This window comes from Corvus kubaryi, unplaced genomic scaffold (genome assembly GCF_017639235.1).
Source record: "Corvus kubaryi isolate FWS band 111438036 unplaced genomic scaffold, C.kubaryi_AGA036_p1.0 37241, whole genome shotgun sequence".
NCBI lineage: Eukaryota > Metazoa > Chordata > Aves > Passeriformes > Corvidae > Corvus > Corvus kubaryi.
Window position 1 is genome coordinate 1,369,884 of NW_024581071.1, and position 14,083 is coordinate 1,383,966.

The 14,083-nt window shown below is 59.7% G+C and overlaps 1 protein-coding gene across 2 annotated transcripts in view; it reads left to right on the top strand.

The window, feature by feature from the left end:
* Nucleotides 1-1,011: 1,011 nt before the first annotated feature.
* The window catches only part of CSNK1G2 (casein kinase 1 gamma 2), a 15,547-nt gene continuing 2,475 nt past the window's right edge, over nt 1,012-14,083 (top strand). Inside the window, exons 1-10 of one of the 2 annotated variants that reach the window (XM_042023356.1) lie at nt 1,012-1,512; nt 8,892-8,932; nt 9,452-9,521; nt 9,912-10,060; nt 10,499-10,733; nt 10,941-11,026; nt 11,391-11,475; nt 11,553-11,701; nt 12,096-12,179; nt 13,666-13,770. In XM_042023356.1, coding sequence (XP_041879290.1) covers nt 1,326-1,512; nt 8,892-8,932; nt 9,452-9,521; nt 9,912-10,060; nt 10,499-10,733; nt 10,941-11,026; nt 11,391-11,475; nt 11,553-11,701; nt 12,096-12,179; nt 13,666-13,770 — 1,191 coding nt within the window. In that variant the 5' untranslated portion in view covers nt 1,012-1,325. The remainder of the gene's footprint in view (nt 1,513-8,891; nt 8,933-9,451; nt 9,522-9,911; nt 10,061-10,498; nt 10,734-10,940; nt 11,027-11,390; nt 11,476-11,552; nt 11,702-12,095; nt 12,180-13,665; nt 13,771-14,083) is intronic. The other variant, XM_042023357.1, reaches the window with a different exon arrangement.

Here is a 14,083-nt window from a genome sequence, read left to right on the forward strand (position 1 = left end):
AGCCCCTGCCATGAGCAGGGCTGTGCACACAGAAAGGAGCTCCCTGATTCAGGGGGCTGAGCTGAGTCCTGCCTGTTTGTGGGAGCTGAGGGGAACCCAGATAACCCCACCAGCAGCGTGGGGCTTCCCAGTAACCTCACTGGGAGCACATGAGGCAGGCAAAGTGCTGCACCCCTGAGCAAACCAGCTCCCCAAGCGTCCATTGCTCTGGTGAGTGTCACAGCATTGGCCCAGGCTGCAGCCAAGGGGCCTCGCTCCCAGCTTTGCAATTAAAATCAAGGTTGGTTGATAAGAGCAGAGGAAGAGGCAGTGGGGTGTTAGTAAGTTCCTGTTTGCCAAGTGGGTGTTTTCCCCCAGCCCAGGTGAGCTGTGGTGGGCACCTGAGTGTGGCTGTTCCCCAGAAACAATGTCCTGGGCAGGGCTGCTGGCACGAGATCCCAGCCCACCCCAGCAGAGGCTGGTGCTGGAGTGGAAAGTGCTCCAACTCTCCTGGCCCCTGCCCCTGGATCTGCAGGGACCCTCCCAGCCAGGTGAACATCCTTTCCACTCCATGGGAATCCCCACACCTGGCATGGTGTGCCCGTAATGCTGGGTTCACATGTGTCCTCTGCTCTTGGGGGCTCTCAGAGTCCCTGGCTGGTGCTTCTGAATGCTTCCAGAAGCTGCCAGCAGCCCTTCCCCATGGGGACAGTTTTGTCCCCACATCACTCTTAGCTGGCTCTGACATGGCTCATCAACCATTTCACCTCCGGCCAACCAAGCTTTTTTAAAATTCATTTATTTGTTTATTTACGCCAACATCTCAGGCATGGGGCACTCTGGGATGATCCTGATGTTTATCCCAGCTTCTCCCACCCCTCAACTGCAGCACTGTCATTGTTGTAGGAATCACCTGTCTGCAGGGAAGGTGCTGGAGGGGCTCTGTGGAGCTGGGGGCAGGAGCCCAGAGCCCACAACCCTCTGCTGTCCTCTGCCTCCTCATACTGATTTTCTCCCTCTCTTTTTCCACAGCTGGGAGACCAAGGAGCTGCGCTGGGAGGACCCTGTCTGCAGGATGTTCTCTCCACCAAAGAACTCCCTGTGACCGGCGATGATGACAGTCCCGGCGGGACCTTGGGAAGCACTAACATTTCAGTAGCCCAGCACCCGTGGACGGCCTCTTACCCCTCCTTACCCTCCAGACCCCAGCCCTCCCACCGCTCACCGGGATGGTGTATTAACCAAGAAGAACCCTGCTTCTTTCTTCCTCACCCTTCCATTTTCGGCAGCTCTGGGATTTGTATGGCAGCAGCGTAACCGTGGAGAGGCCGGGGTATCACAAACTTATGGATTTTGATAAGAGAGGAGGGAAAGGGGAGCTGGAGGAAGGTAAAAGGATGTCCAAGACAGGTGGAGGAAGGAGTGGTCATGGAGGCCGGGGTGCTGGAACCAACTCGGGAGTCTTAATGGTGGGTCCCAACTTCCGTGTCGGCAAGAAGATTGGATGCGGCAATTTCGGGGAGCTCCGTCTAGGTGAGAAGGGTCATCTTTGTCCTCATACTCACTCGTGCCAGGACTGCCCTGGCATCCTCCTCCTGCAGCGGGGGGAGCTGGCACAGGCTGTGGCCATGGGCACCGGGGTGCTGACTGGCCACACAGAGTTGAAGTGTTGCCCCTCGCTGGTAGCTCTTGTTCTGTCACAGAGGTTCCACTCCCTTAATCCTTTCACACTGTGCTTGACCTACCAAGGCCCATCCCAGCCCAAAGGACTGGTTGCAGAGGTGTTTCCCATCTCCTCCCCGTGCCTGTCGCTCTCTGGGTCTGTCAGGGACAGCGCCGCAGTTCGAGTCTGTCTGTTGTAAGTGGTGGTGGCTGTGGAGATCTGGGTGTCCCCCAAATCCAGGAACACTGAGTGAGGAATGATTCAGGAGATGCCCCTGTGTGCTTACCAAATCTCACTCCACTTGTGCCCTGGATGCTCCCCTTCTGCTGTGCCTCAGGACAGGGGATGGAGCGTGGGGGCCTGAGGGATGTTCACTCTGCTGGGACAAACGTCTGGGGAAGAGAATCCATCTTTTATCCTGGGTGAATTCTTCAGTTGTTGAAACTGGTTGTTTGAGAGACTCTCCTGAAATTCCATTCAGGGCACTTTGCATGGTCACTTTCCATTTTGAACCAAGTTGATCAGAAAACTCCTCAAGCAAACTCCGGTTTGGAGGGTGGGGAGGTTGCTCCTCTCCCAGGACTGGGAATGTCCCTGGAGACTCAGCAAGCTGTTAACCCTTTGCTTGGCATCAGGCAGCTGGGAGCAGTCTGGCAGTGCCAGGCACCTCTGTGCCAGCGGCACAGTCTGGCTGTCTCCAGGAATTCATACTGGATGTGTGGGTGGAGTCCCTGCCAGCTGTAGCACTGTCCTTGGCTGTGAGTGCTTTGGGATGGGGCTTGTGCTCTGGGAAGAGGGAAGAGAGGCAGTCCCCAGAGCCTGTGACAGCCACAGGCCTTGTTGCTCCGTGATATTTTAAGCAGCGCCTTCTCAAACCGAGCTCTGAGCTAAACCTGCCCTGACCGTGGGCCTGGGGAGGAGCCGCGGCAGCCCCGGCTCGGGTGGGGTCAGTTCCCCACCTCCCTGTGTGGGGAGTTAATGTCAGCTCTTCCCAGCGTGACAGACTGGCTGGTGCCAGGCTCGCCCGCCCCGTCCCTGCGCTTCCCGGCGGGATTGTGGCATAATTGCTGAGCTGGGGAAATGCTCTGGTTAAAATCCAGCCGAGCAGTTCCCAAGTTCAGCAGCCGAGGATCTGTCTTCTCTGTCATGAAGAGCTCTGAGCCTTCCTCCGGACCCAAGGCTTGCGGAAGGAGAGGTATGGGGGGATTTTGCCGCACCAGCTGCTCCTTTCAGTTCCCTGGGTGGATCTGGACACTCCTGCTGCTGGTGCCTCCCTGCATGGCCAGTGGACAGAGAGCCCTGAGCTGTGCAAGCTCCACCTGTGTCCTTGCACCTCATTTTCCCTGCTTGCCAGTGAGCATCCCGCAGTGGATCCGTGTTTTGGGGTGAGCTGGATCCCAGGATCCTGTTCTATGCAGGAGGCTGCAGCCATGTTGCTCTGCCGTGCTCAGCACTGAGGGTCAGTGTGACCCCCCTGCCTTGGCCTCCCCCTCATTTTCCAGGGGCAGCACCAAGGGGACACGAGTCTCACATGGACCTGAGGAATGTCTGTCAAACTGACAGTCAGGCTGCTGCAGGGACCTGGGAGCAGTTGGGCTCGGTTTGCTCGTGGCTGGAGGGACAAGCAGTGAGCTCTCGCTCTGGGGCTCTGCAGTGGTCGATGCTCACAGTGAGAGTTTGTCCTTGCCACCAGCAAGAGAAGCTTCCAGTCCCTTCACGCGGCTTTTTTGCTCTGTCACACCCTGCAGTGCCTGGCCATAACGTGGTACAGGCCTGAGCACAAGATCGCATCACAGCACTGGAAGCCGCAGCGACGTGGCTTCTCTCCTAAAATCACATCTCTCTTCCTTAGGTGTGCCTTCAAACTGCATCAGGGCTCAGGAATGCTTTCTGGATTTAGGGATTCCTCCAACTGCAGATGAATGGCAAGGGACCAGAGGGCTCCTGCTGTGAAGTGGTGACATGAGCAGGGACGCTCCCCAGCTCTTGCTGGGCACTCAGCTTTCCCCTGGGAACAGAGAATTCAGTCCTCAAGGCTTTAGAGGCCAAACTGTAGCTCCGTGTTTAAAAGCTCTCAGCTCTTCTTTGGTCTTTTTCCTTTCATAACAGAGGCCAGGAGATCTTGCAAAAATGTACCTGGAGGTGACTCCTCTGGCTCCCAGTGGTGGGGATGGAGGAAGGGGACACTGTCTTCCTCAAAAAGGTACCACATTGCCCTATTTCTCCACCACACTGAGAGGCATGTGGTGATCTGTCCTTAGGGTGCCTCAGCTGAGCTGCCCCAGGTAGAGATGAGTGTCCACCCATGTAGGAGGTGTCCAAAATCAAAAGTGATCTGTTTAAAGATGAAATATAAAAAAAACCAATTGGCATAAGGCATTTGTGGGAAGCCAGAAGGGGAATGACGTGGGCAGGAGTTGTGGCTGCCAGGGCTGTGCGTTTGGATCCTGCTTCTCCTTGTCCCCGCTGGCCTTGGCATCCTGGGCAGTTCAGGGACATGGTGCCAGTCCCAGTCTGGCAGCGCTGCCAGCCAGTTCCGCACTGGACCAGTGTGACTGGAGAGCTGTGCTGGGAGCTGGAGTGGGGTGGCTGCCCCAGCCCTCTGGCACAGAGGGGCAGGTTTATGTTGTGCAGGTGTTGGGTCCTGTTACCTTCTTATGTCCTGGAGCTTCACACTGAGCTGGTGGGTGCTCATCCCTCCCCCTGCCAGCTTCCAGCTGTGGTCCAGCTCCTCCTGGGCCTTTCCAACAGCATCCCTGGGCAGTGCCTGCTGCCTGCAGCCCCCTGAGCTCCCCCTGCCCATCTGCTGCCCACAGCCAGCCCCACTCCATGCCAGGGTGGGACACTGCCCTCTGAAACACCAGGCAGCAGGACGCTGGTGGCAGTGGGTGACCGGAGTGTGGCTGGTGGCTCATGTGCCCTGGCCCTGGGCACAGCCGAGCTGCAGCCCTGCCAGCTCCCTGTGCCCTGGGAGCGGGGCCAGCACACTCACAGAGAGGATTTGTTGGAGCAGGTTTCCCTTAGCAGCTGCTCAGGAGTGCTTGGGATGGGCTGGGGCAGGGGGAGAGGAAGAAAACCCAGACATTTAAGCAGAAAGGTCAAAACTGAGCCCAAAGCACCTGGGTGCTGTGCAGGTCCTTCCCTTCTTCAGTGCTGCCTCAGAGCCAGGAATTGCCCTTAGTCCTGCTGTGCTCCCTGAGAGCCCCTTCCTGAGCCTGGCCCAGGGCTGGTGCTCCTGCCAGGCTGTGCCATGGAGCTGCCCAGGGCAGCCTCAGCCTAGAGCAGGATGCAGGGAAGGATGGAGGACCTGGCAGCAGCTGCTGCTTCTGTTCTTCCAGCAATAAACTTCTGCAAAGGGGCTTTTTGCAGCTTTTCAGTGCCCACCCCTCTCTCCCAGACTGCTGCATGCATTGCTGCTGACAGCTTGGAGCCCCAGCAGCTGTTTTCCTTGAAAATTAAAAGCTGGAAGTTAATTATCTTTTAAAGTGAACTCAGGATCTTGGAGGGAAGAACATGGGGAGTGGGTCTGGGCAGTGTGTAAGCCAGGAGCAGGCCCCAGCTGAAGGGTCACGTGCAGGTGCTGGGGACATTCCCAAGCTCTCCTGAGCTGTAGCTCTCGCGCCTGTCCTGCTGCCTCCCAGGAATTCACAAGGAGTTCCTTGGGGGCCACAAAAGGTGCCTTCTGAAAATGTGTCTGGGGTCAGCTCGTGCAAGGACACCCTCCTTGTCTTGGGCTCTGCAGAGACCTCCCTCTGAGCACCTGCAGTGTGGCCAAGGGCTCGGCCACCTCCCAGAAGCCGGAGCCACAGACCCACCACATGCCAGAGGTGGCACACGGGTGTCTTTGGAGGCTTTGGGAGAGAGGAACCCACACAATCCCTGCTGCTCCTGCCTCCCTTGCTGAAGACTTGGACTTCTTTTTCCTCCTGGTTGTTCAGAGCCTCCTCTAGAAGAAGGTCAAGCTCTAAAATAACATTTTTCTTCCGATGGTGTTAAACCCCAGCGCTCCACAGAGGTGTCAATGCTTGGCCTGGTGCAGCCAGTGTGACTGGAGCTGCAGTGCTGGCAGGGCTGGGCCCGGCTGCTTTTGCGTGGAGCTGCCTCGTCCCGTGTTCCTCCACTGCACTGCCAGGGACTGGGAAGCCAAATTCCCATCCAGGTGCCCCAGCACAGCTCTGTGCTGCTGCTGCTGCTGCACAAAGGGTCCTGGCATGGGCACTCTGGTGCTGTGCCACGGGCAAGGGACAGCCTCAGTGCTCACTTTTCCCCTCACAGCGAGGACACTGAGGGGCTGGAGCGTGTCCAGAGAAGGGAACAGAGCTGGGGAAGGGGCTGGAGCCCCAGGAGCGGCTGAGGGAGCTGGGAAAGGGGCTCAACCTGGAGCAAAGGAGGCTCAGGGGGGACCCTGGGGCTCTGCACAAGTCCCTGACAGGAGGGGGCAGCCGGGGGGGTCGGGCTCTGCTCGCAGGGAACAGGGACAGGAGGAGAGGGAACGGCCTCAGGCTGGGCCAGGGGAGGTTTGGGCTGGATATTGGGAAAATTTCTTCACTAAAAGGGTTGTCAAGCACTGGAACAGACTGCCCAGGGCAGGGGTGGAGTCTCCACCCCTGGGAGCATTGAAAAACGTGTGGATGTAGCACTTGAGGACATGGGCTAATGTGAACATGGTGGTGTTGCTGCTTGGAGTGGTGATCTTAAAGGTCTTTTCCCACCTTAATGACTCTTTGATTCCGTGATTCTAAGCTGCTTGGATGGGGACCCAGCTGGGAGCCCAGCGCAGAGCCCGGCTCCTCCTGGGCTGCCGTGATGTGCAGGAGCAGGTGCCAGGCGCCGCTGCCAAATCCCTGGGGAGGGGACAGCCGGGAAAGCCACCTCTGGCTTTAACACCCCCAGCCCCAGGCCTGGCTGCCTGCTCCCAGCGTTGCCCCGTTCTGATCCCACACATCCTGCAGGTGCTGGCAGCTGGATTCAGAGACACCTCCAGCACCGAGCCGGGCAAAGGCCCCTGCAATGCAAATATTTGCTTTCTGCCGCCCATCTCACCACTTTTCCCTTTTATTTCCTTTCAAAAGCACCTTTTGTTCTGCAAGTCCTGCCTGCTCTAGTCCTCCCAGGTACTCCCTGGGCTCTGGCACATTTTGGGTGTCAAAGTTGCCCCCTTGTGAACACTGGGCAGAGCGAGTGGCTCCAGGAGCTGGAGCGGTGAGTTCCCTGGCGTGGAAGGAATCCTCCCTCCTTGCTCTTTTGCTTTTTCTTTTCTGTTGGTTTATGAATTTCATGACAGGCCAGTTCTGCTCTTTGCACCTTTTTTAATTTGGAAAGGGGAAGCGGAGGGTGGTGATTTGACCAGTCCATACTCTCTCTGCTCCCCATCTTGTCCATCAGCTGTGCCCAAGCCCCCCAAGGAAGGGCTGAACGAGGGGAGTACCAAATGCTCTGGACTCGTTTTTGGGCTGGGAGAATGCTGCCAGCTCCAGAGCCTTGTTGCTGGTAGCTTTCTGTGCCAGCGAGCCACAGGGGTCTCGTGTGGCAGGGACAGGATAGATGCCACTGTGGGGGATTCTCCTGCCTCCATCCCTTCTCCCTCCCTGCTGGGCTGAGTCCCTTTTGCAGTGTCCCTCTGGCAGTTTTCCTACCATGTTATTTTTTTCCCCCTTCAGAGCCTGCCTGACCTCAGGGAAAATCCAGCTGTGAGTGTTCTGGTCGCATGTTGCTGCCCTGAAGGCAACAGTAATTGTTTTGGACTGAACTGTACAGCCCTGTGGAGCCGTGCACAGGTCTGGGGGCGTCCCACCTGCTCCCCAGGAAATGTCAGTCCGTGATGGGACAAACCCCCTGGATCTGGCACACACTGTGTTCACCAGACATTCCTTCTTCCCTCCCAAATCCCCTCCTCCCTAATCGCTGTGAAGGGATTTGCTTTACGTAGAGGCAGGAGACATAGTGGCTTGGCAGAGATCCCCTGGGATGGGAGAGGGTCAGGGAGGCAGCAGGATTGAGCCCCTCCTTGGCTGCAGAGCCCATCCTGGGAGGAGCTGCTCCATTAATATCTCCCATTCATCCCTCTTCCCGTAATCCTGCCGCCGACTGTGGCGCTCAGCAGCTGGCTCTGATGTCACCCGGCGAGGATTTATTGCTGCTTCAGGTGGAGAGCAGCAGTCAGAGCAGATGAAATCTTACGCCAGGAGGAGCTTGTTCCCTAAGCAAATTGCTTGGAGAAAATCCGAGGAGACAGATGCAGCTCCATCAGATATGCACATGCCAGGCAGTGGGATCGCTGGGATCTGGAGTCAGCTGGCTCTGGAGGGATCCTGCCGCCCTTAACTCCCACCTGCCCGGGCTCCTGTGGGCTCTGGCACAGGGAACACCCGGAGCTGTTCCTGCAGACCTTTAATCTTTGCCTTTATGGGCCTGGGCAGAAGTTGTGCTGGCGCTTCCCAGGTGTGTCCCCTTTTCCTCGGCCCCCTGGTTTTGGGGGGTTGTGGAGGCACTCTGAGCTCAGCCTTCCTGTGGTTATGGGTGTGAAGAGTCCCATGCATGTGTGGGGGGTCATGTACAGGGTGCTGGGTGCCACAGCTGCTCCTTCAGCTCTCCTGGGCACTCCCTGCAGCCTTCAGCTCCTTGTACAGTGTGGGCCGTGCCATGGGCCTGCTCCTGGCTTCCCTGTGCCCTTGGGTGGGCGGGAGCATCCCCAGGGATGAGGCTGATTCACACACACACACAAGCGTGTGCCATTCCCAGGAGTGACCCCAGCTGTGGGGGAGAGATTTCCACCTGCCTCTGGTGCCCTCAGACCACTGCCAGCTGCTCCAGTGCTCCCAGGGGTCCTTCCTCCCTGCCGCCCTCCGTGGGGTCCCACTGTGTCCCCCGACTCTGGCCATCCCTCTGTAGCCTCCTCTCCCTGTGGGGCTGTGTCTGGGAGAAGCACCAAGTCCCAGCCTTGTCCCTGCCTTGCCCAGTCGCATCCCTGCTGCTGCCTCTCCTATCAGCCTTGGCTGCAGCCCCCAGGAGCCTGCCCGTCCCAGAGGAATCCACATACCCCACCTGAGGATAATTAACAGGCATGTCACAACTCCCCACAGTGGGTTCTGCTCCCCGCTGTGCCTTGAGGCCCCTTCAGGTGTCGTGGGAGCTGCAGAACCTGTTCAGGATGTTTGTGAGCCCAGGAGCCCTCAGGGACCGCGGCGAATGTGTGGTGGGGGTGATGCAGGGATTGCTTTTCATCTCCTTTTTGTGTCTCTCCCTGCAGGAAAGAATCTCTACACAAACGAATACGTAGCTATCAAATTGGTGAGTAGCTGTCAACCCGGGGAGTTCCTCCATGGTCGGGATGGGGGATGTTCAAGCCATTGGGAAGGAGGTTTCTCCCCCTCCCCAGGTGTTGGGGTGGGTGGAGCAGGTTGGGATGTGATGGATGGGTGGATGGGTGGCTGCTCAGAATCAAGGGCAGGCTGGGAACACACATCACTGCAGATGGGATGGTCCGGGTCTGGGCAAGAAGAGCTGAGTCTTCTCCCAGCCCTCACCATGGCCTGTGCTGTGCTCAGCCAGTGCCAGCAGCAGAGGGGGTGGCCCCACTGGTACCTGCTCCCATTAATGTTTTCCCCTCTCCGGATGGGATGATCTGGCTCCCATATGGGCTGATTTTCTCTCATCATCCCCTGAGCCTTCATCTCCATTTTATACCCATTGCTCCCAACCCCAAATGCTCTCAGTCCAGCTGCTGCCAGCATGTGAAGGAGGTGTCTGACACCAGACACCCTGAACATCCTGCTTCCTACTTAACTCTTCTCCTTTCTCTCCTCCAAGGAACCCATAAAATCCCGGGCCCCCCAGCTGCATCTGGAGTATCGGTTCTACAAACAGCTCGGCAATGCAGGTACGGGGCCAGGCTGAGCTGCCCTGGGGAGCTGCCTGCCAGGGGCACTGCTGGGAGAGAGGCTTTCCCTAAATGTGACTCTGCAACTTCGCTCCCGGCTTGAGCTCCTGCCCATCTGCTCCACAGGGAGAGGCTGGTTCTACACAGAAGCATCGTCTCATCTTTGATCTCTTTTGATTTAGTTCTTTCCCCCCACCGCCCCCGCGGCAGAGTCAGGGATGCAGATGGAGCTGCCTCCTTCCCCCTGCTGCCGAGAGCAGAGCCAGGCTGGCTGTGCAGGGAGGGCAGCGCAGGGACATCCCCCCTCTGCAGCCCCTGGCCGGCAGCAGCGTGGCTGTGACAGCATGGCCCTGCTGCAGCCCTGCACAGCCCCTGCTCCATCTCTTGCAGAAGGAATTCCTCAGGTTTACTACTTTGGCCCCTGTGGGAAGTACAACGCCATGGTGTTGGAGCTGCTCGGACCCAGCCTGGAAGATCTCTTTGATCTGTGTGATCGGACCTTCACGCTCAAGACCGTCCTGATGATCGCGATCCAGCTGGTGAGTACAGCACCTCCACCTCCCCTGCAGCCCTGCACAGGTCCCCTGGCCCCCTGGCTGCCCCGGGCAGCAGGGGATGTGTGGGCACCATGCTCAGGCAGCACGGGCATCCCACAGGGAATGGGGAAAAGATGCTGGCACATCCCAGCCCAGCTCACCCATACCTCACCCCCTCCCTGCTGAGGGAGGGCTCTCCTCCCCCTCACAGCCCCTCTCTGAGCCCAGACAAGCAGCTGTGTGCCCAGAGCCTCTCGCTGTGCCCAAGGTGCTGGCCTGGGGCTGTCTCCCGTGGTGGGAAGGAGCCGATGTGCCCGTCCCTGGGGCTGGGGCCAGGCTGAGGGGAGCAGGGGTGAGGTGGCCGGAGCAGGGCCCAGGGCAGGAGCGTGCAGGACACGGGGTGGGTCTCTGCTCTGGCACTGATGTCTCCTCCTGCCCCAGATCACACGGATGGAGTACGTCCACACCAAAAGCCTGATCTACAGAGATGTCAAGCCAGAGAACTTCCTGGTGGGGCGGCCGGGCAGCAAGCGGCAGCACACCATCCACATCATCGATTTTGGCCTGGCCAAAGAGTATATTGACCCCGAGACCAAAAAACACATCCCCTACCGAGAGCACAAGAGCCTGACAGGGACAGCGCGTTACATGAGCATCAACACCCACCTGGGGAAAGGTGTGTGGGCACAGGCAGCCAGCCCTGCCCCCTGGCTGAGGGGAGGGACTGCAGGGCAGGGGTGCCAGAGGTGGGGCTGGGGACAAGCTGCCTCTCCTGCTCTTCAGGGTGCTGGCAGGACACATGGGGTGCTCCAGGACCTGGAGGGGGGGGACAGGGCCTGTGGCTGTAGTGGGAGCTGACCCATGTCTCTTTTTCTCCATGCAGAACAAAGCCGCAGGGACGACCTGGAAGCATTAGGGCACATGTTTATGTACTTCCTCCGTGGGAGCCTTCCTTGGCAAGGCCTCAAGGTAACTGCCAGCTCCTGCTGCCCCTGGGCATGGCTGCCTGTGGGCCTGGCTCTGCCCTGGCCCGGAGACGGAGAAGGTTTGGCCCCTGGAGTGTTGGAGGGTTGGCATCCCACCAGCTCTGAGCTGCACGCCAGGCCCTTGCTGTGCTGAGCAGCTGCAGGTCTCCCTGTGTCCCCCCACTGTGTGGGGTTCCCAGCTGCTCTCACAGTGGCTGTCCTGGAAACCCTGGGGTTTGCCCTCCAGACCTGCCCTGGGCGGGGAATTCCCTGGGAAGGAGTTACCTGGGAAAGGGGGTCCAAGAAATCATACACGGTGTGACAGCACCCAGTGCCTTCCCCCGTGCTGACGCTCCTTGTCCCTCCAGGCCGACACGCTAAAGGAGAGGTACCAGAAGATTGGTGACACCAAAAGAGCCACCCCGGTGGAGGTGCTCTGTGAGAACTTCCCAGGTGAGAGCACTGCCCAGCCCAGCCCCCAGCCCTGAGCCCCCTGTCCCCTGTCCCCCTGAGCCCCCGTGTCCCCGCAGAGGAGATGGCTACGTACCTGCGCTACGTGCGGCGGCTGGATTTCTTCGAGAAGCCCGACTATGACTACCTGAGGAAGCTCTTCACAGACTTGTTCGAGAGGAACGGTTACGTGTTCGACTACGAATACGACTGGGCAGGGAAACCTCTGGTGAGTGCTGAGGCACCCCAGGGAGGAGGGGCAGGGGGGTCGGTGGCAGCAGCCAGGGAGGATGTGGCTCTCAGCCATCCTTGCCACACACTGTGTCCAAGGGATCAGCTCCACCCTCCTCACCAGTCACCGGCTTCAGGGCTGTGACATGGGAATTTGCGGCTCCTGGAACCAAGGGGACCCCAGCAGCCAAGCTGGCACCTCACTTTCAGCCATGGGCACATTCCATGGACTTGCTGCAGCCAGATACCAAGCGTGGCACTGCTGGGGTGGGGGTAGGGGCTGGGATCAGGCCCTGGTTCTGGGGGTTTGGCATGTTTGGCCAGAGGCTGGATCTGGCTGCAGGGTGCTGGGAGGGCTCCGTGCTGCACTGACATTGTCCTTGTGCCCCCAGCCCACCCCCATTGGCACGATGCACAGCGAGGTGCAGGTGCAGCCCTCGAACAGAGACAAAGCACAGCCACACACCAAACACCAGGTGAGCAACGGCACAGCCCGGCCAGGGCACGGGGTCATGGGCATGGGCAGCTCGGGCTGCAGCTCCAGGGACATGGAGCCCAGCAGGGGTGGTGGCAGGGGCTGGAGCATCATTTTCACTCAGTGCTGTCTGTGGAAGGAGTTCCCTCCCACAGCTCTGGGTCTGTAGCTTGCCAGGGGCCCAGGGCAGTGCCCCTGGCAGAAGAGGGAGGAAGCACTGTGGGGGCTGTAGCATGACTGGGGGTGCCAGGCCTGGGCATCAGCTGGTGAGGGTCCAGCCTGAAGTGTGGGGGAGTGCTTGGTGCAGGCTGAGCCACCTCTGCTAAGGACGGCGTCCCCATGGAGTGACTCGCTGCTCTGCTCGTGGTGCCCTTCCATCGATGGGACAGTGACACAGGACAAGGGAGGGCAGGATTGGTGGGGCAGCTTGGCAGCATTTTGCCCCACGCTGGGGCTGCCTTTGCTCTGGGAGCAGGCTGGGCACAGGGAGCCTGGGAAGAGCTGTGTGGGAGAGGGGCCGGGCTGCTCAGAACTGCTCCAGTGCTGTGGCCTGTCCTGCCCTGGTGCAGGACACATCTCTGGCACTGCTGCCACCAACAGCAAACCTGGTGTATTTCCCAGCAGTCCTGTACAAACCCTTGTCCTCCCAAACCTCCCTGGGGGCAGAGCACCTGCAGAGGGGCTGGAGCCAGGGGTGCAGCGCCCTCTCCTCCCCAGGCTGCTCCTGCCCAGCACAGGGAGCCTGGCACAGCCCTGGCTCTAACTGGCAGCGCTTCCTAAGGAGAGAGAAACATCTTCAGATCACCTCTGGCTCATTCTGGGAACTGGCTCCCAGTAAGGTCTGCTCTCTGCCTCCAGCACCAGGGAAATGCCATGTTGGACATCCCTTCCCCAGAGCAGGGGGAAAAGCAAAGCACAGAGCTCCTGGAGCGTGGGAGCAGTGTCCAGCCTGGGGACACAGGGTGTCCCTGCAGCTATGGGGCCGTGCCATGCTCACTGGGGGACGGTTTGGCTGTGGGGCAGCCGAGCCCTGGAGGAGCAGCACAGCTCGTGCCACACAGGCCCCGCCAAGCGCTGCGTCGTCCTGGGGACACGGTGTCACCTGGGCCCGGCTGCGGCCCCGGTTCTGCTGCCCCAGCTCGCTCCCAGACACGGCCACTGGCCCTGCTGGGGGCTGGCCCTGCTCCGTGGAGTGGCCCTGCTGGGGGCTGGCCGTGGGGGCTGTGTGTGTAGGTGGCAGGGGGACACAGACCCCCATTGTCACTGCAGGGACCGCTCTGGGAGCTGCCGGGACGGTGCTGCACGGGTGCCCTCCGCAATCACCAACTCGAGCTGCTCCGGTCATGTTTTTGCTTTTGCATGTCTTATTTTCTCGACTCCCTTTGCCACTTCTCCCGCCCCTTCCCTCCACTTCTCCCTTCTCTTCCCCATTCTCCCTCTTTTCTTTTGTTTCTTTTCATTCTGTTCCTCCTGCCTGTCGCGAGCAGCCGCCCGAGGGGACGGAGTTGTGGGATCCTCAGGCCGGTGGGCAGCCTGCCGAGGAGCCTTTGGGAGCTCACCTGGCAGCCGGCAGGCTCGGGGGGTCCGTGCAGGTACACAAAACCACGCGCCTGGGGCAGGGGCGGGTGCGGGAGGGAGCGGAGCCACCCTGGGCCTCGTGGCCACCCGCGGAGCCGGGATCAGCCCCGCTCCCCCGCCCCGGGGCCACACATCCCGGGGTCCTGCCCCGGCTGCAGCGCGTGCTGCCTGTCCCTGTGGTGCGACGGGACGCTCACGGCTCGCAGACGAGGCTGGTGCTGCTTCCCGGGGGCTGCTGGGCTCCCTTGGTGCTGCCACAAGGAATTAGAGGGTGGTTGGAGATGGATGGATGGATGGATGGATGGATGGATGGATGGATGGATGGAT